This window comes from Cinclus cinclus, chromosome 20 (assembly GCF_963662255.1).
Source record: "Cinclus cinclus chromosome 20, bCinCin1.1, whole genome shotgun sequence".
NCBI classification, from domain to species: domain Eukaryota; kingdom Metazoa; phylum Chordata; class Aves; order Passeriformes; family Cinclidae; genus Cinclus; species Cinclus cinclus.
Window position 1 is genome coordinate 6215165 of NC_085065.1, and position 26622 is coordinate 6241786.

Sequence of the window (26622 nt, forward strand, 5' to 3'; positions counted from 1 at the left end):
TCTCCAGATAAGCACTGCAGATGGGTTTGATATAACAGTTCTTAGACAGGCACTGAAGTTCCATTGAAGGTTGTCACTTCTTCCTTTCACTCCCATTTTGTGCTTCCATCTTTTTGATTGTTCTGGTGTTTTGGATTATCTTTATCTGTGTGCTTCATGAGCTGTTATCCACATGTGTCGGATCAGGGGTGATTCAGAATATGTACAGTTTGCACCTTGAGTTGCTGGTGAGGCTTCTGCAGCAATTGTCTGAGCATCCTAGCATCTGAACATTCCCTAAATCCTGGGAATGTGGCAGAGAAAGCCACTTACAGTCAAGGCTATATGGACAGAAAGTCAGCAACACTGGCTTTTCTCAGTATGCTTTCCTTAAAGATTTCTTTGTAAGTTCTGCTTGTGCTTATAAGAGATATAAGTTATGTTTGTATAAAGTTCTCTATAATGAGAATGCTAGTGTAATTAGGTTCAAAACTCTAAGACTAAAGAGCTGAACTGGTCTCCACAAAGAGGAACTGCAGTTGCTTTGAATTTTGCCCTATAAAGGGATGCATATCCTTATTCTTAGATCTGATATCACCCTCCCTGCCCCAAATGGGTTCCAGTTAACACTGAAGTGTGCTTACATGAGCCATGCACCCTCTTTTATGATATATTCAACAGCACTTGAGATATCAGTAGTTATACAAAGCTGGCACTTCAAGGCTTGGTGGGTTGTTTGGTTTTTTTTCCCTTTTTTTTTTCTTTTTCTTTTTTTTGAGGCTCTGGAGTTGAATTTTGATGCTTTGAAACTGGCCTTGGCATGACGAACACCTGTATATGCTTCATAGGAGAAAATAGTTGATCTTGCTAGAAACTTGTCGGAGCTCTATCAACCCATGTAGCTGCTTTTCTATAATATTTAGAGATGTGGAAAATAATAACACACTTCCTGTGGAAAGTGTTTGTCTTGCCACCCCCAATATGGGAAGCAAATAGGAAGCCTGTGCACCAAAATTGCATATTCAGATGAGGCAAAAATACCTCTTTGTGAAGAGCTACCCATTAATACATGTTATCCAGCACTTCCAACTGGAACGTGCTTGTGAAATTCCAGTGACTTCTAAAAGGTGGTGACTTAACCCAGTTGTCTCAGCTTTTGTCTCCTGGCACTGGGTCCCATGGCTCTTATCCCTTGGTTTGTTTTAGGAAAGCTCAGATCTCTTTATGCTTCGTCTCCTTGGCTGGTGCTGGGTTCTAGGCTGGGCCCGTGGTCTGGATCACTGTCTTGGAGTCTGACAAGGCCCTGTGGAGTGGAAGTGCACAAGGTAGTTGACAGCTGTGGAAAGCAGACTGTTCTTTTCTCATCTGTCATCAGCGTTGGGCCATGTATTGCTTTGTGCAGACCACTTCATGGTGTTGCTCTTTTCCCCCCTTTATTTTCATATGCTTGTGATGTACTGAACTGCTGGAGGGGACTGACTTTCGGCCTTTGGCTCTGTTGACGTTTCACTGTATTGATATCTGGAGGGATTGTCCAAACATGCTTTGGAAGACTCTCTCAATTTGTTTTTTTTTTCCAGAGCACAGAAGCTGAGCCCCATAAATAATGCAGCAGATATCAGGAAGAAGCTGGAGTTGTAGAAGACGTAATGGAAATCACTGGTTATGTCTACCAGGAGACCTGAAATAGAAGTCACAGCTTAGGCAAAGAGAAGAAGCACACTTAAGGCATACAATTACTTGAATGTTAAACCTGAATCATTCAGCAAACTGCCATATAAAAAAGACAAGCATTCTCTGATGAGTTCTCTTCTCTGGATTCTAGTAGTTGTTCAGTTTTTTATTTGTAGTCACAAGTCAGGTGATACTTCTGTAGAAAGTATTTCTTAATACACAAAGAAATCAGGAAAGAAGGGAAATTGTAATTTTTCCCTAACCTGCTGCTTTATTTTGTTTGCTCAGCAGAGAACCCTTGTGCCACTGCCACTCAGTGGCTTTTGGATTGTGTGACCCTATTACATCCTAGGGCAGAAAATAGAACAACTAGATAGAGAAATAGCTCAGAAAATTTACATAGTAAGGTCTCTAAACTGACTATGTCTCTAATCCTGTGTAATGAGGGATAAGGAAATTCACAGCACAGCAAGATTATGACTAACATTACGTGACCTCAATATAAACCATTTAGAAATCTGAGATATCAAGGGAGTAATTTAACACTAATACTAGAGGTAGAAAAGTGATACTCAGGCCTAATATGTGATACCTTCCATAGGCTGTTTAACAATGTAGAAATACTGGAATAATGTTTATATTCTTGTATTTTTCAGTCAGGATTGGTGATGTTTCTTTCCATAGTGTACTTTTCTGTAGCAGATTTTACAAATGCAGACAGAAATGGAGCTGCTTTTACTGTGTTTTGTTTTACCCATCTGCTGCTCCTGACAGAGATGACCAAGAAAGGACCTTTTCTTCTCTTTGAGAAAAGTAACTGACACACTAATGCCAGGGAGTACCATGAAATACACCGCATGTTACCGTCACAATATTGAACCAAGCATCATTTTCCTGCTGAGTAGCCACAATTCATTGTCTGGAGATGAGAACTAAAGCCTGAACATAGGCTGACATACTCAGATTGACATTTGTTGTTTGTTAGTCTTTTGAATTTACTGCTGTACTGCAGGAGCAGGTGTGTCTTGGACAGGTCACTTAGTGGCATTTGGAGTGAACTGTGAATAATTTATTGGACTGAGAGTCATAACTAGCTCCTTTCTTGTCTCCAGAGAAAAATTAATACGCTCCAGAACTTGAAAAGGAGAATTAACAAAAGCTTTTACTATGGAGCTTTTAAATAATGTAGGACTGGTTATAATTTTGAAACAAATAATTTGTTTAATGGGTTGTTCACCGTTCCTTGAGACTTCATGGATAAAACAATGCAAATTGGCAAAATGGTGACAAAGTTCTTAGCAATTCCTGTCAGCTTCTTGCACTGGAAAAAAACTGTCATTGCTCCCATATATATCAGATCACTTACCAAGTGAGTCATTTTTTCAGTGTGTTCTTGATGCAGCTGCAGAAATTACTTTCCAGCTGTTAGAAGAGACTGATAATTCCTCTCTGACCCTACCTTTTATCCTGCTCCCTTTGCATAACTCATCTGCACCATGGGTCTGAAAACTCCGTAATTCCTTTCCTTGATGCTCCCAAACACTTGTCACCTGTTTCCAAACCACCACCTTTCCCCCAGCTACCTTTCATAACCTCTCTCACCTGTGAGCGGAGGCCCGATGAGGAGGGTGATGCTCTCTAGGATGGTGAAGAGCCCTAGAGCACTGGAGAACCTGTCCATCTCTACCACATCCATGAGCACCTGGAAGGTGAGCGCCCCGACACCGCTCATGGCTATGCTGAGGATGACACAGTAGAGGATGAGCACGCTGAACTCAGCTGAAATGACACAGATGAAATTGCTGAGCCCACACAGGAGCGTGGCCAGGCTGAACAAGTAGATGCGTCTCCCTGTGAAGACTCTGTGTCCTGAGAGCAGCCCTGTGACAGGGCGGATGAAGATGTTGATGAGCCCGATGATGGAGATGAGGAGGGCTGCCTTGCGTTCCTCCACCCCATTGTGGATGGCATAAGGCACAAGGTAGACATGGGGTAAGGCAAACCCCATCATCATCCAGGTCACTCCAATAGTGTAAATCTGGTAACCTTTGTTTTGACAGAAGATGTCAAAAGCCAGATACTTCTGCAGCATCTGGAAGCATTTTGTCCTTCTGGTGTGCTGCTGGAGTGTGGGGTGCTGAGGAGATGCTCCGTTGGACAGCTGTGCCTCTTCTGCTCTGCTCCCTGCTTCCCCTTCGGGCTTGGCAGACTCTAGAAGCGACCCTGATGCCAGCTGAATGGGTCTCATAATGGCTCCACAAACACAGCAGTTCAGTAGTATTCCTCCAAAGATGAGGAAGGTGTTTCTCCAACCCATCTTGTCCAGCAGGTATTGAGACAGCAGCGGCCACAGCGTGAAACCGAGGGAGACACCGGTGGAGGCCACGGCATTGGCCAGTGTTCGCCACCGCACAAAGTAGTAGCCCAGCACAGTCACTCCTGCCTGGAAGCTGAAACATGATCCCAGACCTAAAGGTGACAATAAGTGGTCCTTTTTAATTGTCTTAAAGGGTGAAAAGAACCCAGATTCAGGGTGTACCCACAGATGACATCATCTGCCACTGAAGCATTTTCTGACCTGCCAGGCCACACAGCCCCCAGGAATTGATTAGTACTCGGAAACCCCATACCAGGGATGAAGAAGGATGTGTATAAATTAAACTATCTGTGTTCTTTGGTATAGTAAAGGTACTGATCTAAACAGAGATTTTTCTGGGACACACTCTAATTCCTGAAGTTGTTATGGAATTGTTCATTAAAAATTTGGATTTTATATGAAATGCAACAAGCAGTGCTGTTTTCCTGATGCTTTCATCAGGGCTTAGGGAATTGCTTGTTTTTCTCACTATGCAGTGGCCACTGCTTAACTTGCAAGATCCAGCAGTATTGGTTCCAGAGCAAGGAATTAATTTCTCTGTGTTATTCAAAACCAAGAGTTGAACGTCAGTTACATAGGAGAAATATTTGGAAAGGAAAAGTTCCCATCTGTTACTTCTGTTCAAAACCAACAGGTCTTTTGTTAGAAAAAGATGTCTCCATTCTTCCCCAGTTTGGGAGTGGTAAAATACAAGCCCAGGGAACCTGGGAAGCACATTATCCCAACACATGATGTTCCAAGACTGAAAAAAAACAACAAAAACCCCTCCCTTCTTGAAAGACAAAAGACTGAGAAGCTACTAAAAAGAACAGATATCCTTTTCTTCCACTTTACCCTCTGGAGACCTGTAGCTATTTCCAGAGAGAAACACTTTCCAGCGAGCTTGAGTGGGTGAGGTGTGTGCTAAAGGGGTGTGAAGGCCAAGTCTAGTGGCTGTAGGATTTCTGCTGTGCTGGGAGGCTGTTGAGTTCTCCTATTTCACAGATGAGTGGGAAAATGTGACCAGCTAGTCAGAGCTCTCCCATTTCCCGTCTCCAGCACAGCAGCTGAGTTTCCCTGCTCTCCAGTACGTACCAGTGATGAGGCCAGCTGTGAGGTACAGCTGGCTGATGGACTTGCAGAAGGAGCTGGACACCATTCCCAGCCCGCTGAGCAGCCCACCCAGCATCACCACAAACCTGCAGCCAAACCGCTTCACCAGGATGCTGCAGAGGGGCCCTGGAAGTAGAGAATTAAAAGGGAAGATGTTAGGGAGGAAAGAAGTATTTTGTACCTGCTGGATTGCTGCAATTATCAAATGATGTAGTCTAGAGACCCTGAGGACTGTCCCAGCAGCTTAATGTAGTGGGGGAGACAGGAAGAGAAAAGACATTCCGTGATCCTACCAAGTGCTTGGTCAGCTTGTTGGCTGAGGGAAAATCTGTGCTCTGCTGGGATTTTGACCATCAAGTAGGATGTGATTGATTTACATTAAAATCCTTGGAAATGGATTTCTGGTGAATTTCCTGAGGTTATGATAAATTACTTGTTTGTTAATGACACTTAACATCCTTCATTTTGGGGCAGAGAAAAATTAGTTCACACCTGCAACCCACCAGTGGGAAGGTGCTTCTCTCTGCATGCTCTGGCAGAAGAGGATATGAGGGTAGAGTTCCTTTTTCTGTTCCCTCGAGGATCCCCAAGGTTTTCCAGGTTTTATTAACTTTTTTTTCCCAGTTCTGAATATTTATGGCTATAGAAGCAAATGCAAAATGACTGTAAGCTGCAGAATTAGGAGTCAGTCAGTGTGGGGAATATAACCTGTGGCATTTTGTGATTTTGTGACCTAAATCAACATCTGGTTTGAAATAAAATCCACACAGCCAAGTGAACAGTGGAACATTATAAAAATTAGGAGTGCAGCTGTCTGTATTTTGATCTGCTTGGGAGATTTTTGCCTCAGACTTCACTGGCCTTTGAAAAAGTGTCCAGCAAATGTGACTGGATTATTTGTCCTCCTGCTGAAGACATTAAGGATTAACTAGCTGTTTAACTAGCCCAAGAAGGCATAAATTGAACACTACAAAACAATGAGATTGGCTCTAAAAACCATAAGGGTTTTTCATGATTAGTTCCTGGTTACTTGTTGTCTGGGTTTCAAATGTTATTTCTCACTTGCCTGGGGCTTTTGTACTTTCTTTTGCAAGAATAATACCAACAAAAGTGCTGCATTTGTATGAGTTAGTGCAGAGTGTTCCGTGTGTGTGGATATCTAGGAGCAGGAACCTGTAAGGGTCTGAAATCCCCTTTTGGAGACAGCTGTAGGACCCTGAGGTCTCTCAAATGATCTTATAACAAAATAATCGTTAATGGCTTTTACCTAGGAACGTAGCACTGATAATGGGATATGTTTGGCCAAGTTATGAGCTACTGTTTGCCCTGTGCCCTTCCCCATTTCCTTCCATAGCTCTCCTGCATGGAACCCTCTCCCAGTACTGGCTGCTCTGAGAACAAGCTGCCCATTTCCATTCTTCTTCCAATTTTTGTAACTAATAATTTTTTCTCCCTTTAATTCCTCTGAATTAAAAAGAATAAAAATGAAGAAAAGAGAGTGGCACCACCAAGAGATACTGGTGACAGAAGCACACAATTTTGGGAAAGATTTAAGTGCTGAAATGATGGATGTAACTGGAGAACCTGAACCAAGTAAAGCCTGGCCCCCCTCCAAAGGAGGTCAGATGTTGCAGCAAAAGCCACATGTGCTTGGCCTGAGAGGGGGCCTTTGGTCTCTGTTTATTTTGTTTTTTTCCTTCTGTTTTTTGTTACTGCTGTCTTGTGCTACTGGGGGACATGAACAAGCCCTCCTGTGCTCTAACACCCTCTAGACAACTCCTGCAATAGAGACATAACTGGCAAGCAAAGTACAACTCTGGCTGTGCCCTGACAAATTCTATTGTGAATATCAACACAAGGCTATTATTTCCTTATCTAAATTATAACTTTTGGATCTATGTATTGGCTGCCTTTGTGTTACCTTTTCTAGCCTCCTACACAATTGCTTCATTAAAGATGTTAGGATAACTGACATTCCTGTGGATACTGCTAGAATTGTCCTTCCTGGACATGCTGGGACCAAGCTGCTTCTGAGACCATTTCCCAAAGCCATCAGGTCACAGGGGCTGGAAAGCAGGATGGGGAATGCCCAACAGCTTCCAGATTCCAAGCCCTGAGGATACTGCTCTAGTTCTGCTGACTCTTAGTGGTGCTTCCACCCCTTGTCACTACCCTCAACATCTCTTTCAATCTGCACCTTGATATTCTGGACCTAGCTGTTTCTGCTAAGGTGCAAACTCTCAATTCCATGCAGATGACTGCCATATCCTGCCCGGGATAGACTGAACCTGCCATAGCCTTCTCATCAGCATGACTCAGGGCTCTGGGATTTTTTTTTTTCCTGTATAATGTAGTATCAACTTTCACCAGCATTGGAAGGGAGCAGGAATGAACTCAGGGAGAAGCTCAGACACATGGGCAACAAACACTGGGAACTTTCCTCCTGTTGCCTGGTAGGGTTCAGGTTGTCTGTTTATCAAATAAGCACAGGGATTATATGGGTCACAAAGCACAGACAGGAAGTCCTTGAGCTGCTGGGGATTTGGTTTTCTCTCTGCAGAAAGAGGAAAGAATCCCCACATCTGTGTGTGGAATCTGGGACCACTGCCCTGTGCTGCTGCCATATTTTATTTCAGGAGAAAACCAGTGATTCACTCTACTATCCACCAAGCACAATGCTCCTTCCACTTCTGCAGCTGGAGGGTGCTGCCTGACCCACGTTCTGCACTGATCCAGCCCTGCCCACGTCCACCCTGATGCCTGCCTAGGTGTGCGCTCCGTGCCACCACCCAAGGAGCTGCTTTTAAGGCTTTGCCTCAGCTGGCAGCTCTGAGGAGCTCAGCTTTTGGCACCTCTTCAGCCACAAAGAACACAGCTGTCACGTGGCACTTGGAAGGAGATGTGCTCTTGTGGACAAGATGAACCAAGAAAGCACCAGAGCTCCAGCACTTACTTAAAGAGCTTCTTTGAGAAATAACTATGTTCTTGCTGATCTGGAAAAACTGGGCTGAAAAAGGGATTTGCCTTCTTTGAGCAAGGGTCTTGGTTGACTCTGAGAGTGACAAAAGGGAGCATGGAATCTATGGACATTTAGATTTGGGCTGTGGGATCCAAATAGCTTGGAGATGCTGTGTACTGCCCAACAACCACTCCACTTGGACCTCCCAGTCCCTTCCACCCCCCGCCTTAATGAAATGCTTAAAGTATCCTCATTACATCCCTCCACTAGCAGCACAAGGGCAGGAGGTGGAAGAGGCCATTCCCTGCAATCACTCACCCCCTCCATGCAGCACGGCCACCATGATGGATGGGAACCACGATGTCTGGCTGTTGCTGGCCTGGAACTCATGCTGGAGGTCCGTGAAGAAGACACCAATGCAGCAGGGGAAGCCCAGGGTCAGCCCCTGCAGCACCACTGCAGCCAGCAGGACCATCCATGCCCATCCCTGGTCCTGGGGCTTGGCAGAGCCACGTCCTGCTGCTTCTCCTTGGGACATGACAGCTCCGTTCTCCTCAAAGCCAGCCTGCTGGGGAAGGGAGTGCAGCTACCATGCAACCCTCAGCCCAGCAAAGGCCTTCAGGGAACAGTTGATGGTGTTCCTGAGGCTCAGAGCACCGGTGTGTCCCACACCTTTCCCAGCTGACACTCTTGACTTTTTGCTCTGCATTTCTTCCAGCACCTCCCTTCCTTCTCGCTACATGATCCTGGCACCAGATTGCTTAAGAAATCACTGCCTTCTCCTTTTATATTTCACAAGACTGTGACCACAGCCAGGTAGAGGACAGGACCACACCTCCTCTGAGGTATGAATTGGCTTTACCTAGTTCCGCCCTTATTTTCCCTTTCACCTGCTTTCATCATATGGAGTCCCCTTGCTGGCAATTGTTAAGGTCACTCAGTCCCCGTGCCAAGGAAGAAAAAGTGCAAATGCCAAGTAAAATAGAAACCTATAAAGGTTGCTTGTCACAGCAGAGCTCAGTGTGCACCTTTCAGGAAAACTGCACCTTCCTGCAAAGTGCTAGTGCTGAAAAAACATTTTAAAAGCCATCAATTAAGATTAGAATCCGCTGATGGTAGATAGGCTTTTGCTTTACCTCTCTAGATCTAGAGCTGCTTCTGAGAGATCCCAGTTTGGATTTCTCTGAGACTGACAGCATAGAACGTATAGCAATAGCATTCCCCATCCTCACCACATGAATAAACATGCATAAAATAATAATCTCTGACAGCTGGATGAGCTCAGAAAAAGTGCCCATAAGGTCACTGCACAGCGCAATATTTACTTAGCACTCAGATAGTGCTTTTTCCCTAAAACAACAGCTGCATTTAGGTTTTATGTGCAGCTTTAGAGATGAATAATGGTTTGATTTTGCTTATTATTTCAAATATGCCATGGTGGCAGAAAGTTAGTTTCGTACCTCAGGCTGAGACCAGGATTTGTGAAACGAAGGGCGGCGCCGCGTGGCTGCGGCTCATTCCCTGTGTGCGCAGCCCGGTCAGCTCATGGCCCATGGTCAGACCCTTCTGCTTCCCTGGCGACTACAGGCTTTGATGAAGTCTTTTGCAATATTAACCTAGGCATCATTTCTGTAAACAGGGCTCTTATGCTGGCTGGCTCACAGCCAGAAAACGAAAAAAAAAAAAAAGGCTGGGAGTAAAGGGGGCCCGTGGGAAGGGGCTCTGAGATGCAAATCACGGTGGTGGTGCTCAGCACACTTTAATCTTTTGTCCACTTTAGCTGGGCGCAGATAATGCAACTAATTCAAGGGCTTGTCTCTGTAGTGTGAATTAGCTGGATGACAGCCTAAAACCTCTCCCCGGCAACAGCAAACCTGTGAAAAAAGGCAGAAGCACAGCTCTTCTCTGTTCCCAGCTGCCCTGTTCAACTTTTGTGTTTGTCCAGCAGATTCCTGGCTCCCCTCACATCTCCCTGGGCGCCTGCTTACGGGGAAGGATTCTCCAGTTGGGCTTCAGACCCCATGGCTTTCGTCCACCTTCTGCCCCTGGCTGCAGGACACCTTTTCCCCTGGGCAGCCCGACCTGCACAGTCGCTGCCTGGACCCTGGGGATGTGCTGCCAGGTGCCACACGACCTCCTCGCTGCCTCCTGCCTGCATAAAGGTAAAGAAACAAGATTTTTCCAGCTCTGGCTTAGCCGGCTGTGCCACACCGAGCAACAGCAGCGGCGCAAACCCTCGGATTAACCCTTCCAGGGTACCCAGTTAGGATGGACGGTGTGAAGGTGGAGGGCTGGTGTGTGTTGTCCTGCTCCTATGGGCTTGATGTTCTCAGGCCACCTGCTCTTGGTGTTAAGCAGCGGACGTGACAGGGACACCTGTGAAACACAGGCAAATTTTCACACGCACGTGACCATCCCATATTAGTAGGGCTGGGAACAGGGTTGGAGTTCAGAGCGATAGCCACACCTGGGTGCTTCCTGCAAACAGTATGCTTTTGTTGGGAGGTGAACAGTGCAAAGGTGCTTCTCTCTACCAGCCTGTGGAGCTCCTGAGGACACATGAGTGCCCTGGATGGGACACAGGGAACAACTGCTTGTTTCAGTCTTTCTCTCCAGCCACTCTCTGGCAGTCACTGTCTGCTCTGATAACTTAATCCTCTCCTGTTCATGCCTGAATGTTGTTTCTTCTTCCAGTGACCCCCAAGACATCAGCATTCAAACCTTGGATTTCTCTAGCTGTTGTGGAGCAGTCCTGGTAGCTGTTGTTTAAGCAGTAGACCAGGAGTGCTCACTCAGTGACTTTGCCTTCTTTTTCTGTGCCTCAGTTTCCTTCAGCTCCAATGGGGGACAAACAGCTGCTGGCATGAGGGCTCCTGGCTGCTCCCTGCAAGGACAGGGAGCCCTTTATGCCAAGAGACACAGGCCCCTGGGTCATTTATGTAGCTCCCCTCAAAGGAAGAGGTTTATATTTGACAAATTCAGGTTTATGTTATGCAAATAATGATATTTATATTCTTCAGTAAGAGCTTGGAGCTGGTGGCACCTCTGCAGGGAGATGAGCAGCCTACTTCTTCTCTGGAGCCACTGAGAAGGGAGACCTAGCCACAGGGTCCAGCAGGGAAGTGAGGAGTGTGGCTGGGGGATGCAGAACCACTGCCCAAAGCAATGGGGCTTGGAGGGGTGTTCAGAGACTGGACAATGCCTGCAGCTTGAGAGCAGGAATGGGAATGGAAAAGAAGGTTTTGTGCACCTTCCTGCCATTGAGCTCAGCCCTGGCATGCCCTGGACACATATTGTATGAATGTGTAAAATAAGCTGCATGTACCGAAGCAAGATGCTTACTGTAAACCGAGCAGGGTGGTAAACTGCTTTTTGGTGTCTGTTGAGGGCAGGAAAGCCAAGCACTTGTCTTGGTAAATACCTTTATAAGTGACTTTTAAAGTACCTTTTCATCCTTAGACCATGGCTTTCTTTGCCATCCTCTCCCATGTAGCTTATATTATATCCCCGCTGATTTTTCCAAGGTCATCCAGTGAGGTGACAGCAGAGAGTCCAGATTTAGCTCTGATTAAAGCATCAGCCCAAGTGGTGCAGCCTGGCCCAGCACTACAGGCTTGTCTCTGCTGGATGCCACTTGTCAGCAGCTGGTTGCAGCCCTCGGGGGACAGGCTGTGCCTGGGGCAGGGTGGAGGTGGCTGCAAGTCCCCAGCTCCCTCCCTGTCCTTACTAGCATGTTACAGCTTGGTAAACCAGCCCTATACTCAGGACCTTCAGCAGCAGTTTTGGGGCTTAAAAACAGGTTTAATGGTGGCCTTGGCAGCGCTGTGTTAATGGTTGGACTCAATAATCTTAAAGGTATTTTCCAACTTTTGGTTGGAAATGGTCCTCTGATTCTTTGTGGTTGGAAACCCAAGTGCAAACGCCTCAAGAGCTTGCAAATCACACTTGAGAAAGACCAGTTGAATTTGTTCCAGAGATCCAGATTAGCAAATCCTCTGGCAGATTGATTCTTGCAGAGGAAGTGTGGGGGGTTGTTTTGTTTTTTGTCTAAAGCAAGGGAAATGAAGTGACATTTCAGCTGTGGGATTGCAGAGTCCTTTGTGGCAGGGAGCTGTTCCTGTCCCAGGTTCAGTCACAAATTAAACTTTTGCTCTGATCCATCCCTGGAACATAGACACAGACCCAAGGTCTCAGAGCACCTGAAAACAGGTTCCTGAGGCTGAGACAGGATCTGAACAACCCCGGCAAAACCCCTTCAGACCAGCTCTGCTAGTACTGAAAAAATGGTGCTGTGCCAAGGATGGGGGAAGTGCTAGTTTATCCTGACTTTCCCAAGCAGTTCCCATAGCATCACTCCCCCATCCTCCCCCTGCAAAAGGGATCAGGGTCCCACCTGCACTAATTGGTCTTAATTAGCCCGACCAGCCTCATCTGTGTCCTCCTCCCACACCCCCTCCTCCATCCTGTTTGTTTCGCAGCTGCATTTGACTCCAGATCCTTACGTGGTTCCCTTTTTGCTCAGTTTCACTGCTGCTTTCTCCTCTCCTGGGCTGGCTTTGGGTCTGCCTGGCTGCTTTGTGCTCTTTAATTACTGACAATGTGGGTATAAGACCAGGTGAGAAATCCCCCTTTTGGGACTAGGTTTAATGGCCATTAGCCAGTGCTGGGATAACACGGCTTAGCCTGGAGATGGGAAATGGGAGCTGGGGAGGCAGCTGGCACCAGAGCATGCACTGACAGCTCCCATTGGCCTGCAGGAATTCAGCAAGATGTGGCTTGTCCCTGTTCTTTATCCCAGTGCTAGATCTCTGGCTGGTGGGTGACTGCAGATGGTTTGTGTGCATGCTGGCCCTTGCCTTCCTGACTGCCACTATCTCCTCTGTCCTAGAGCCTGTGCTTTGTGTACAAGGTGTGGTGCCAAGAAGGGCAGTATTCTCTGAGGCAATGGGGATTTGGAGATGAGTCTGAGGAAGACATTGCATAAACTTACGCTGAAGGTGGCTTTGGAAGAGGCTCTGGCTTGTGCTCTGTGACACTCTAAGGTGCAACACTGCCCTAGCCTGCCCTGGCAGTGGACAGAGAGATGGACCAATGGTGGCATGGAATATCTGAATAGATGGAGGGCCTTGCTATGAACCTGGCTGAGGTTATTGAGGATATCTGGAAGCTGCTGGTGCTCTTCTTCCAGCAATTGCCTGCCTTTGGGAAGATGAGGAGCAGGGATGTTCCTGGGAAAATGAGGCTTTTCAAGAAATGAAGTTACCTTGTCATTAGCTGTAGGAAGACTTCTGCAGTAGGTGAGAATGTGGCAGAAGAAGGGAGAAGTAGGATGTGATGCAGCTGCAGGGCATCTCTTTCATAGATTGACACTTTGATCCTGAGCAGTGGCTGAAGGCTCCCTCTAACAAGCTTTCAATTATAATATAAATTGGCTTTTATTAATAAGGAATAAGGGACTCAGTGGGACTAGGATCAAGAGAAGTGTTTCCTTGTGGCTGACTGATGGATCCATTGAGCAGGTGGAGGGGGTTGTGGGGGGTTGAAGGAGTTCAGCCAGAAATTTTGGAGCATGGTTTTCAGGAAGCCAGCTGGTTTTTGGGCTCCAGCTATTCAGCTGTGGCTCTTTAGCTCTCAACAGATGCTCTGCCATCCCAGCCAGGCCCTGCTCAGATCTCTTGTCCAAGGAAGATGTCCAGCTGAGGACAAAACAGGTGTTGCTTAGAGGTCACAACAGGGTAGGAGAGAAGATCCAGCAACTTAGTGCTGACACTGAGGCTCTTCATGCCCATACCCAAAAGGATCACTGTGTTCAGTTTTGCGATTTGTGGAAAAGGAAAAGCAGGAAGACTTGTACCAGTGGGGTGGTAAGGTCCCTGTGCACTTTAGGGTCATATTGTTGGGGGAATATGGAAACAGCAAAATGTGGCCTTGAGCCTTTGTGTCATGGGCAAATCTTCTTTGGCTTGGCAAATATGATCCCTCCTTCTTACTTTTTTATGTGTTTCTTTGTATTAAAATTTTAGATAAAAACACACTGGAACATTAGGTTGAGGATGGCCATTTATTAGGTGTTTTCTATCTGTTTAATGTCTAATCTGTCTACTTTTCCAAGACACCTTGAATTTAGTGCCCAGGTTAAAGGCCTGTGTCCTTGCTTGGTTGCCCAAATGGTTTTCCTGATTTTTAGACACTGTCATTTGAATTCATCACGATCACTGGTGCACGTTTTCCTGCCTGTGGTAAAGGACCTGCTGTCCAGATGGCTCTGAGATCAAGGATATTCTTGGTGACACAGAGACCTGTGGAATCCTCAGCTCACTGGTGAAGCTTGAGGACTCTGTGTGCTTCAGACTGCTGATGGACTTGGGTCAGACTCCCATCTGCTGAGAAACACCTAGGAGGGATGGAGACCTCTAATAGGAAATATAACCAGAAGGTCAATTATCTTCTGTAATAAGCCTTTGCTCATCTGTTACACCACAGTCTGAAGGTAATTACTTTGGAGTAACCAGCGTGTTCCTCCAGGCTGGAAAGCACCAGAGTCTATGGCAGTTGTTTACCCAGGTGAAAGTTGGGTTAAACCGTCAGTAACTGCCTCAAAACTAGATCTAGGTGGAAGGACATGGCCAAGGTCCTTGTTTCCCAAACAACTTAGTAAGCTGAGTTGAAAATATCTGCAGGCTTCCTGTCTGCAGACAGATCCGGCTTGATTACTTTGTTCCGGGTGAGGATGGGTGGGTAAGTGACGAATTGACCTTCGTCTGTGTGTGAGAGCCTGAGAGAAAAGCAAATGGAGGGGTTGTGCAAGATGCACCTATAGCTCTGGCAGGATCTCTGCACCACTGCATTTCACCCTTCCATGTGTGCAGAGGGGAGATGCAGCCTCAGTTTCCACTGCATTTTGCTGGAGCCCCAGGCCAAGCAGCTGGATGCTGATAGGTGCCTGACACTGCTAAAACCCTTTCCTATCTTTAATGTCAGTTACTGTTTCCTTTTTTGTCCATGGACGTGAGCAGGCAGGCCAGAAAAACAAATTAATTGGGTTCCAGGCAAAACCGTCAGGGGCAAGGTGAGCTGCCAGCTGGGGTGACTAATGGGAGTGCTGTGGGAAGGTGAGCACCAGCCCCAGGGAGCCTGGTGGGCCTTGGACACAGCCTGGGGGACAAGAGGGAGCCTGAGCCTTTCTTTCCAGAGGAGGATGTAAAATTGCTCCTTTTATGTGCTTTCCAATGCAGAAAACCCCTGATGAAGGGGTTTTCAAGTCTCTCTGCCATAGCTTAGTGCATGCATTACCTTCTGATTTTACTCTGGCTATCAGAAAATCTGTGATGTTTTGTCACTCATCTTTCTGCCAAGCACCTGGCAAAGCCACCTGGAGAATTTTTTTCCCTCTAGTTGTCTCTGGGAATAGGAGGGACCAAATCCTGCTATGGGCAGGTATGACATCCCTTGTGTGCTTTTGTGGTGCCATTCACCTCCTGCCTTGGTGGTGGCACAGCCCCATGGACAGAGCCCCTCACCCACAGGAGCTGCTGGAGATGTGCCATCACTGGGTATCCAACATCTTCTTGGGGAAACAGCATTCAGGGGCAGCCTGGGGTGTTCTGATCAACCCAGACAAGAATCAGGTCCATAACCCTCTGCTGAGGCCAGTTTTGCTGCAAACCATCCCCCATTTCCCTTCTGCTGCTGCAGCAGGTCTAGAGCAGCCACGGTTTGGCAACGGGGAGAGCGGAGCTTTGGGCTCCTGGCAGTAGCAGGACTGGCACAGAGCTGATGTACAGGGTTGATTTTTATTTTGGGTAAGTTAACACACAGTGCCAATCCCACACAACCTCTCATCACTTGGTTATGCTGAGGCATCACCTGTTTCCTGCAGCAAGTAAAAAAATTAATTTTTGAAGGAGTTAATGGGTTTCAAAGCCTTGGATGGAAAAGTGAGGGATAGTGCAAAGACCTGGCAAGCTCCAGCTTGAGATTTCTGTAGGAACCACTGAGTAATGCTTGTGTCTCCTGTGTGGTGACATGGCATTGTGTTAGGGGAGCCACCTGCCTGGCAGACCTGCAGCTGGTTAAAGGTCCTGCACAAAGGCTTTTCCAGCTTATGTGGGCTTATAGGACAGCCCGAAGGCAGGATAGCACAGAGGTTACTGTGTAAATATGGCATGGCATTATGTAAATGCTGGCTATAACCTGAATTTTTGCTGACAAGCCCTCTGTGTTGAACAGATATGTGTGTGGTGTCTGCAGTGCCAGCCCTGCAGCTTCCGCCTCTGCTCAAGACTCTGCTAGCACTTGAAGTGTGGTTTTACTTTGAGCAAATTCACTGGCAGTGCAGACCTCCAGTCAGGTCTGGAATAGAGAAATGGGTCAAGAGGTTTGAAAATACTGTCTTAAATCAACTCATGCTGTGTGGTGACTTGGCTCAGCCATGGTTTCTGGTGAGCTCCCTGTGTGGGGAGAATTTTATCCTCTGTGCTGGTGTTAAAGCCTGGTTTGGTGATGTGTCAGCCCATCCCTGCTCTGTGGCTTTGAGGTCCTGTGGCAGTGAGGATGGAGATGGACAGCCTTCAGACTACCCACAGGAGGCAACAGCCACTTGTAATCAAGAGTAGGATTAACTCAGTCCAAGACTCCCCATTCTTCACTTGTGTTCTTGCTCTTCCTTTTCCTTGTGTTGAGCCTGACTTGCCAATGTCATCCAACTTCTGGCAGCACCAAAGCTGGAACAGTCATACCCTTCCTCCATGTGGTCCAGTATCAAGTAGGGGTTTAGCAAATGACAACTGACCAAAAAAAAAAAATCCTCTTCCTGTTTTAGCTACTCACATTTAGTGGTTATATTAATGTTCTACTTGCTTGTGGTTATCAGTGGAAGTGGTTAGAATAAATGTGGAATTGGAGATTATTTTATAGATGAAAACATCAGAAACAAGCTTCAGTTGTACCTTTATACCTGAAAGCAGCCTAGGAAGAGTCCAGAATCTCATTAGATTCTCCTTTTGGCAAATGATTGTTAGAAGTGAATTGAAGCCAGATGCAAGTGCCCAAACATTGCAGTTTTGGAGCCAGGCATGTGTCCACACCAAGTCCATGTGACAGCAGCCCAAGTCTATTGATGGGCACCCTTTTTTAGAGGTTTCCAAATTCCTGCTTGAACACCTGATTGTTTGGGGCCTTAGCCCCACCCAGCTCACTGATGAATGTCTGCATTCATGATGGAATGGGATTGCCTGGGGTCCCTGTTTGAGTTCCAACCTAACCTGTAAGTATCTTAGCCTTTTATTTATTTCTATTCCTTAATGAACCAGGCTGGTCCAGGTGAGGTCTGATATGGCCAATCTCTGTGTGAGCTCACAGAGCAGCTGCAGCTGTCACACCCAAGGTGTCACACACCCTTCTGCCCCAATAATGCAGTATCCCTGCAGTGCAGGCAAAGCAGCAGGCTGCAGACTGCCCTTCAAACTTTTCATACCCATTTCAGAATATTTATTGGAAAAAAAAATTAAAAACCACAGCTTCTCAACTGTTATTCAAACACATTTAATAAACAAAGAGAAACAGTAGCAAAGGGCACTGACACGTGACAAACTGTACAAAACCTCCGGGTAGGAGCCCACAGCCTGGCTGCTCCGGCCCCTGCCCCGCAGCCAACCAGGCCCCCTTCGCCTCAGCCCACTCAGTCACCCCTGAGAAAAATCAGTTTTTAAAAATATGCAGAAACAAAGACACTTCAAGAGGTTATTTCCAGTCTTGCCACAATGGAACAATTTAGGCCACTGGGAAAGTTTTTTATAAAAACCATAGTGTCATACGCTCCATTCCCAGGATTAATGCTTTAAAGTGAACCTTCCTAAGAGGCATAAAAGCACTCTTGGACTGCCAGTAGATCTACCCCTGCTCTCCTACTCTACTCACCACAACATGCTACACTTTTTTAAGAGTGAACGGGACAAATTTCATCCTAATTCAGCACTAATTTTGATATAGTTGTGACTGAGTGAAAGGCAACGGAAGGAAAAGCCCTGTTTGAGCACAGAAGGGATGCAACTGGTGCATAATGCTGAGACCAGCCCTGTCTCAGGATAAAGGTGACCTAGCACAGTCAGGGAAGAAATCCTTCACTGGAAATGTACCTGCTCTAGCTGGACTTCATGCCTGGTCCAACAGCTCACCCAAAAACTTGAGCATCCAGTACCAGTGATTGGTTATCTACCATAAACTTGTTCTGCTGAACTTCAAAGGATGCTGCAATGGAATCCAAAGAGTCCATGGTCCCCTGGACCTTCTCACTGCCAAAAGCAGCATGAAAGGGAAAACCAAGATGCAACTCTGATCTTTCTTGTGCTCATCAGTTAAGCAGCAGTGCCATTCACCTGCTAATGGTCACTTTTAGGCTCTCTGTGGCTCAGAGGGGAGAGCAATAGCATCACTGCATCAGGCAACCCTCCAGTGGGCTTCACCACAAATTGCATTTTTGGTGACACAAAAAAGCCAGGGAAGTGCTTGTTATTCTTATCTACTTGATCTGTACTGGACAGAAAGTCTCCCTCTGCAGCCAGTGTTGCTTTGATTTCCATGCTTTAACAAGGTGCTCAGCTGGCATCAATCTGACAAATACAGCCTGACCAGTTCCTGTTGCCTTTAGCTTGGTATTTCTTGACCAGTTCCCAAAAACTCCCTCCTCTGAGGAAGCGGAATAAGACAAATGAGTGTCAAAAGGGCTTTTCAGGCTGCTAACTTGCATACATATGCTTCTTGATTTCTTAGCTGTGAGCACAGACAGTGGCTGAGGCTACAGGATACGGACAGAGGAGGGAGATCTGTACACATCACAGTGTTGTTCAGGCCCAGCCAAAGTGTGTAGTCTGATCACGCCAACACCAGCTCACCACGTTATAAACAGGGCAGATGGAGGGAAGCAGAGCTGTGTTTTTCAGTGTGATGGAAAGCCAGCTGTGTTTCAACAGCCTGTCACTGACACAACGTGAATTCAAAGACATTTGGCACAGTCTGTTGTTACCAGGACTAATCTAGCACAATTAACCAGTCTGTCCTGAGGACGAGGCAAAGGCTCCACTGGAGGAGGTGCAGTGGCAGAGCAGCATGGACAGGCAAGGGGATGTGCAGAAGGACTGGAGAGAGGCAGAGCACAGCAGTGCCACTCAGTGTCTTTCCTGCACATCTTGGTCGCTGAACTGGTTGTTGGACTGTTGGTAGGACCCTCTCAGCAGCAAGTGATTAAGATGGAAAACCTGCCTAATTCTGTGTCAAAGCTTTCAGGAGAACATGGGTAGCTGAAGCCCTCCAGAAAGGAGCCCAACCCCTCAGTCCAGGTGAAGAATTTTCTGGTAGCTTATTGAGAAACATCTGCTCTGAGCTTTTCAATGTCTGAATTCCAGCATCTCTGAAGCTTTGCTGCAATGTCAGTTTGGGACTTGACTGAAAATGACCCAAGTGCTGGGACACTTAGGCTACAAAGAACAAAGCCAGGATGAAAGGGGAAAAACATGCAGCAAATTCCTATGAAATTCCATTTACCAGACTAAGAGGGACATGCCCTTGGTTATGGGTGGCACAGAATAATAAAGGGGAACCAGTGACTGCAGTTTGGCTAGGATTAGAATTCAAGAGAGGCACAAACGAACATTTTGCACATCCATCCAAGGCATTCCAAAAAAAAAAAAAAAAAAAAAAAAAAAAAAGGAAAGAAAAGTCACAGAAGTTGACACATCACTTTGGACAAAAACATTACAATAGTTTGGCAACTTTTCACCAAATCCCCCCACCCTAGTTCTGTGATGTCCCTCTGTAATTTGAGGTGATCTCTTAAAGGTGGGGACACGAGGGGGCTGCAGGTAAATCACTGCGTGTAAATAGGGGATCTCCTCTGCTAAGGATCTCGTGGGGTCAGACAAACCTACCTGCTTGGTACAGTACAAAAGAAATTCTGCCTGAAGCCCTCCCTCGTGAGAGGGAAGGAGACAGAGCCCACACTGCTGGAGACAAACAAGGCAAAGCTGAACTTGGCAGCAGCAAGTCCCTAAACCTTGTGACTTTGCACCAGGCTAAGATATGGCCATGGCAGGGTACTGGAGGGGAAGATGTCACCACTCTTGCTCTGTGGAGAAGTGTAAAGGACAGGACTATCACTCTATCACTATTTTGGGTGAACACAGGCCTCTTTGTTTATGCATGCAAGTAACGGGCTTTGGAAAATACCAGGAGCCCATGTGTAATAGTGTTACCAGTGAGACCTGTGTCAGATGGACACACAATTCCCCTCCCCTCAGATCTAAACTCAGCTCTTAGTAATTGAACAAGGAACAAATAGAAAGCAAGGATGGAAAAGTTTGTGTGGGTTTTTTAGAAATGGTTGTTTTGTTCCTACTTTTAAAGCCCTGTTCTTCAGATTTGGGGCAGAAGGGGGGAGCACTTCAAGGTCCCTGCACTTTTGTGGTGGCAGACCTGGGTGCAAGAAATGGCACAGCTCAAATATAGACCTTCCCACCCACAGCAGCCTGTGAAAGGTGGGATTGATTACAAGGGCCTGAGGACCTGAGCAACCTTCACAAAGGCTCTGACTGGGAATCCGGCCCAGCCATTGTCGGAAAAATTCAATACAGCGCTGGCCAAGTAAATAAAACAAATACTTGTGGAAAGGACTATCCAACTGGAAGAGTCTTTTCCTTCCTCGATTTCCAGGGTAAGAGAAAAGCCTTTGGTTATGACCAGAATTATTTGCCATTGGCAGGACAGGCTTGGCTTTGCTTTGCATTAGCTTGGTTATTGTACAAGGGCTGGGTTGCTCTGCGGAGAGATGCTCTGCCCAGCTGGACTGCCCTGTGACATCCGGGAGTTTAATGGAGTGGACACTTGAATTACATCCGGGATCCTCGCTCCTGAAGAATCTGAAACAGATGAGACCTTCTATGAAAACCTCAGACAAGTTTAAATGCAAAAGTTCCTGTTCAGAGTCCTTGTTTTTTGCAGAGAAAGGAAACGCGGACTAACGTGAGAGCAGCTTGTAGGCTTTTATGCCACCACAACAGTTGATGGGCTGGTTAAGGGTGAACCAGCCCCTTCTCTCTAGAAATCCTGCTCAGCTGCTTGCCAGGAGGTAAAGATGTTGGCTTTTGTTTCTTTCTGGGTTCATAGAATGGCTTGGTTTGGAAGGGTCCTTAAGTCTATCTTGTTCAACCCCTCTGCCATCTGCAAGGCCGCTTTCCACTAGAGCAGGCTGCTCAGAGCCCCATCCAACCTGGCCTTGAACACTTCCAGGGATGGGGAGGGTTGAAAGATAACAATCTTTTTTCTCCCTGCAACATCCTTCAACCACAAAACCTGACTAACCTCAAAGGTCCTTGCTATTCTGTTTTCCCTCTTCAAGTTACTCTTTCCCTCAGTATTTGGGTCTTAATTTGAAGTGCACAAAGAGCCTTAGCTCTTGTCCTACAGCAAATCATGAAATCTTCCAAGAGGGGATGAGAGAGAAGGCAATGGGAAAGCTGATCCACAGAACTACTGCTGCAGCTTGGTGCAGGAAAGGTTTTTCTTTCTAGGGGAATTCAAATTGATACATCTGAGCAGGTGCCTTACCTTGGCCTTCTCACTTGGCTCCTTGACAATGCCATTGGTAGAATTGTTGAGCTCCCTGGACACAACACAGAGGAATTCTGCCTGGTCTTCGTTTCCGTAGTTATAGGAAGATCCAATGCTAATCAGCTGTACAACAGGAGACAGCCAAGGTAACTATCAATAAGTCTTGATTTTATTCCTACAGGTGCTGTGAGATGGGACTGTCCTGGGAGATCTGTTCTGGACCAAGTTTCCCTTGCAGCCTCCTGTGTGTGTGTGTGTGTATAAGGCAGGGATTCATCCGAGCTCCACAGCCCTCTAGTGGCACCTGGAGCCCCGGGAAGGAATTCCAGCTTGAAACTAACGTTGAACACAGCAGAACATTTTCCCGTTTGTGAGAGTGGAAAAAGGGAAAATAGATTGTGCAGTATATAATATCCAGTTCACTCAGACATGGGCGGGCATTGCAAATTGCCTGGTCCTTGCTGAACTCAGCTCTCAACCTGCCTTGTGACTGATGTGAAAATGGGAAATCTTTACCCCAGGCAGATGTTGGATTAACTGGGGACACGTGGCAAACAGACACTGTCCTTTATGTGGATGCTGCCAAGATGGAGTCTGGTATCTGTGTAAACAGGATTATATTCCATTATACTGTTGTGCTGAGGGGGTCTGGACTCAATCCAAGAAATCCCATCTGTCTCATTCATCATTATTACATTAAAAGGACATCCTGGAGTGCAGAGCTAATTTGTCATTTACAACTCAGTTCTGCTTTCCAGAAAATCAGTCCAAGTCATCTGAAGAAAGCATTATGATTCTTACCAACTGTGTGTATCCAGGAAACTTTACTGTGCAGCATGCACCTTAACTTTCATGTCCTAGTAGATTTTGGAAGAGCCAGCTCCATATTTATAGATTACAGATTTGAAAAGGAAGATCAGGAAAGATCTAAGGGTGCAGTTTCCCATGAAAGGCACTGCCTGTAGCCTCAAGGTTTTGGGGATGTAGATGTGGTTGTGTGAAAAGCAGAAACTGTTGGACAGCAAAACCTGGGTGTTGCAGAACTGCATTTCCATGGAGCAGCCGCCTCTCCACCCTGAGACAGCTTTCAGGCATTACAGAACAGATCCATAGGAACAACTAATGGGAAGTGCTGTTCCTAACCCTCTTCCTCACTTCATGTCAGCACATTTCCCACAGCATCCACTTGTAGTGAAGCTGGACTAAATGGGAAGACTCTGCTGTAATCCACAGAGCCGATTCTGTAGTTTCTTAATATAACATAACACAGAGGCCAGCTGGCTCCAGTTCTCCCTCCTCAGAAATAAGAGAACTGTGCTTGATTCCAGAAACCAAACCTGGAACTAATGCCATATGCCACACCCAGCCCTGGAACCAGCTGCATTGCAAAGACATCTGCAAGAAGTTCTCGTATCACTCAGTGCCTCTTTAGCAAATGCAGCAGTCATAGCTTTGAGGTTCCAGGAAAGTTGTGCTGTGTTTTTTTATGGCTCTGTTAATTTTCCTGGATAGAACTATTATACTGTGGCCTGGTGTGTGTGATGGAATGCAGAAGGGAAGAACTGCTCTGGATTTCACAAAGAGACAAGAAGTCCTGAGAGAAAATTAAACCTCTCTGGCAGCTTTAGTGACATCTGCTCTCCCCTGTCAGTAACTGGACATAAGTAGATTGCTGCTCAGGTCAGGCTGCTTATTCTCAACAGGCAACTCTGCTTATTCCATATCCAGTTTTCAAAGGAATTCTGCCATTCTTCAGCAATGGTACCTGTTCAAATTTCCATCCGTCGGACATGGTGGACACCATCTGTGTGAGCTCTTCCTCTTGGCACTGCAGCACTCTGTACACGTGTTTCACGGGTCCCTGGAGCACAGAGAACAATTGTTGTAGTCTAGTAATTGCTTTACTAATGTCACACTAGAGAATTAATAAGCCACCCCTGCTCTTGTGTTAGGAAGTCAGAGCCCCACAGGCTTTCTAAAGGCTTTTTAATCCCAGTGATTCCAAAACAGAACCATATGCTTGGCACTCTTCTCTTAAAAGCTTTCTAGGTGTCTAAGCTACAGTGAAAGCAAAACTTTTTTAGCTTTTAAAGCTATTTGCTGCTTTTTGAACTTGTTTCTGAAATTTAGTCTACTAGGTGTGCTGGTATCAGCTGAGCATCAACGGGAAAAATGTCACAGAGAGACAAAGGGAAGAAATGGTTTAGAGAAGGAAGAGTTTGAGCTGTTCTCTACCAAAGCAGTATGTTTTGCTTTATAACCACCCATTTCTGCTCTTGGCCTCTCCCCTACAAGGGGAGTGTCCCTACAAGGCTGGGATGACTCAGTGGTTCTGTGCTTTATAAAGCCACACCGGAGATTCTTTCCTAGCCATGCCCTGCATCCACCTAACAAAATTTATTCCTGTTACTGCTGAAATCAAAGAAGTGCTACTGTAAGGGCCTGCAGCCATGCTTGTCCTCCTGTGCCACAGAACTGACTCCATAACCCAGAGGTGCATTACTTGAGAGGTTCTGTTCTCGTTGTCCCGTATCCGCTCCTTCACCAGCCGCACGAGGGATGCGATGTTGTAAAACTCAGCCTCTTCCAGCACCCCTAAAGAGGAAACCAAAGCACAGGTTCTGTTACTCTGCACAGGGTAGAATAAAGATGATTCTGTCACAAGGGTGCAACACCTGCTTCTGACTCCAAATCTAGCCGAAATGTCAGAATCCCAAATGTGCCACCCACCTCCTGCTCCCAGGCTAGGAGAAAATTCCTGATTAGCTGTCACCTCCTTTTATGATTTACAAGGATCATTAAGAAAGATTGTTCCCCTTTCCCTGGGATTACCTGCAATCTCATGGTACAATGTCTGTTTCTTCACCCAGCCCCATCAGGGAAAGCCCTCAGAGCTGCCTGTCTGGGGAGAACCATGGTCTGTGAGGGGCAGATGGGCTGTAACAGACCTTGGGCTCAGCAGAACAGTGACAGGGTGTGCTGTGATCTTCAGCCTCTGCTTCCAGGAAGACACAGAATCTGATGACTTAATCCCCACTAATGAGCAATTAACAGTACTAACAGCACTCCTGGGAAACTTGCTCACACCCTCACACCAGTCTTTGGTGAGGGTTCCTGGATGTGCTATCAAACAGCACTTCCAGCCTTTCCTGCTGTTTTTCTCTTACCTTCCTCTGCAAGCTCCTTGTTTATGATGAGCTTCCCGTGCCGGAGGTAGTTCAGTATCGGACCAAAGTACGTGGGGTCTCTGTCAATGAGATAGGCCCCTGTCTCATCCTGAGAACAAAACAGGGATGGCTCAGTGGCACCAGGAAAAAAAATCATTTCAATCTAACACAATAAATTGAACAGTTTCTCTTTGAAAACCTGGATTCATTTGCCTGTGGGAGGTGTATAAATGATGCTACATTGAAAGCATTTTATTTTTTTAATATCTGATCTAGGAACCTTGCAGACCAACAATGCCAGCAGATGCCTTACATGAAGCACTTGTACTCACAGTTTATGGACCTGGAGAAAAAAAGCTGGGCTTAGGAGGGCTTCTTCACTACAGTAAGAACCAAAACCCGGCAGATGTGTTCTGGCTAAGCCTGATGTTCAGACTAGTTTAATTAGGAGGCTCTGGAGAAAATTGGGATATCCAGTTCTAGCTAAGGGCACCTGACAGCCAAAACAGCTCCCTTTTTTTCTCCCTTTCCAGTACAGCAGACATTGCAGTGCTCCAGCCATGTGTCCAGCAATACAACAACTATTGGAATTAAACAACCATCAACTCAGAGCCAAAAGCATCTTTTGAGCAGCTCTGAAGCACTGACAAACCCTCTGCAGAACTTTCACATCCCTCTCTTAATGACTTTAAAGCATCGTTTCTCCTGCCAATCTACTCTAAAGCAAGAAGAAACTGTGCAAACCCACTCTGAAATATCTCCTTACTGATGCTGCTGACTGATATTTTGATCACAACCAGGATTTATCTTGTGATTAAACTCTGAATGGAGCAGCAACAGACTCTACTAATTCTGGCTGACCCACTCACGACATATTTACAACACCTTGTGCAACTGATCCTATGGAAAATCTGCAATTGCAAGAAGAGTAGTTTACAAAATCCTTACAATAAACTGCAGTGACTTCAAAACTGTCCAGTCATATAAAGAATGTGCACCATGATCTTTAATGAGAGTGAAGTGAAATATATTAAAAACAAAAACAACAAAAATGCTCAGGGTGAGAAATTGTAACATTCCTGTTTCTCCGAGTTTCATTCCCTGCTGTAACTCCTGTGGGAAGGTGGATTGCTCCTTGAGCAGAGTCCATGAGAGGTGGAAAGATCAGAACCCGTGGCACGTGAGTGCCACAGACACAAGGACAGAGTCAAGTCCCGTTTTTGGGCATGCCACCACCTCCCTGACCGTGGGACACGAGGGACAAGCCGATGACGCGTCCGAGTGACGTGCCCCAGAATCGTGGGAGACTGGCACATCCACAGCCCGGGGCCGCACAGGAGGCTCGGGGACAGCGGTAGCCGGGGGCTTCCCCACGCCCGTGGGACAGGTTTGGCCACCCTGGTGACACCGGCTGCCGTGGGGCTCAAGGAGGGGCTGTCCCGGTGTGGAGGGGGTCCCGGCCCCGCCGCGGCCTCACCTTGTCGGAGCCGAGTTCGGGCCCCTCCTGGCAGCAAAGACGGCACAGGAAGGACTTGGGCTCCCGGCACAGCGTCTGCCGGGTGCTCACGAAGTACGTGCCGCCCACGTTCAGCCGCACCCACTTGGAGGCGGCGGCGGGCGGGGATAGCGCCCCGGCGGACCCCGCCGCCGCTCCGGCCGCGCGGGGGCTGGGCGGCCCCGGTGCCCCTCCGGGGCCCGGGCTGGGCGTGCGGCCCCTCGGCGGCCCTTCGGCCATGGCGGAGCCTCAGCGCTCGCCTGCCGCCATCGCCGCC

At 46.9% G+C, this 26622-nt stretch overlaps 2 protein-coding genes across 2 annotated transcripts; both read right to left on the reverse strand.

Moving 5' to 3' along the window:
* Positions 1 to 1418: 1418 nt before the first annotated feature.
* SLC16A5 (solute carrier family 16 member 5) lies at positions 1419 to 8619 on the reverse strand. The gene is made up of 4 exons (XM_062505985.1): positions 8400 to 8619; positions 5105 to 5248; positions 3256 to 4122; positions 1419 to 1660 (listed from the first exon to the last, which is right to left on the reverse strand). The coding sequence occupies exons 1-4, from the start codon at positions 8617 to 8619 to the stop codon at positions 1419 to 1421; spliced, it is 1473 nt and encodes a 490-aa protein (XP_062361969.1).
* An 8989-nt stretch (positions 8620 to 17608) lies between these two features.
* Positions 17609 to 26603, reverse strand: KCTD2 (potassium channel tetramerization domain containing 2). Its single transcript, XM_062506101.1, has 6 exons — positions 26328 to 26603; positions 24851 to 24959; positions 24187 to 24278; positions 23449 to 23544; positions 21681 to 21806; positions 17609 to 20992 (listed from the first exon to the last, which is right to left on the reverse strand). Exons 1-6 carry the CDS (start codon positions 26583 to 26585, stop codon positions 20963 to 20965), a joined length of 711 nt encoding a protein of 236 aa, XP_062362085.1. The 5' UTR covers positions 26586 to 26603; the 3' UTR covers positions 17609 to 20962.
* Between the last annotated feature and the right edge of the window lie 19 nt (positions 26604 to 26622).

What these genes read in the sequence shown, in the direction of transcription:
- KCTD2 (XM_062506101.1), bottom strand. Translation starts at nt 26,585, where the DNA reads ATGGCCGAAGGGCCGCCGAGGGGCCGCACGCCCAGCCCGGGCCCCGGA. An exon ending in CCGAACTCGGCTCCGACAAG is followed by an intron (nt 24,960 to 26,327) that starts GTGAGGCCGCGG and finishes TTTTGTTCTCAG; the next exon opens with GATGAGACAGGGGCCTATCT. An exon ending in CAAGGAGCTTGCAGAGGAAG is followed by an intron (nt 24,279 to 24,850) that starts GTAAGAGAAAAA and finishes TTTCCTCTTTAG; the next exon opens with GGGTGCTGGAAGAGGCTGAG.
- SLC16A5 (XM_062505985.1), bottom strand. Translation starts at nt 8,619, where the DNA reads ATGTCCCAAGGAGAAGCAGCAGGACGTGGCTCTGCCAAGCCCCAGGAC. An exon ending in GGCCGTGCTGCATGGAGGGG is followed by an intron (nt 5,249 to 8,399) that starts GTGAGTGATTGC and finishes CTCTACTTCCAG; the next exon opens with GGCCCCTCTGCAGCATCCTG. An exon ending in CACAGCTGGCCTCATCACTG is followed by an intron (nt 4,123 to 5,104) that starts GTACGTACTGGA and finishes TGTCACCTTTAG; the next exon opens with GTCTGGGATCATGTTTCAGC.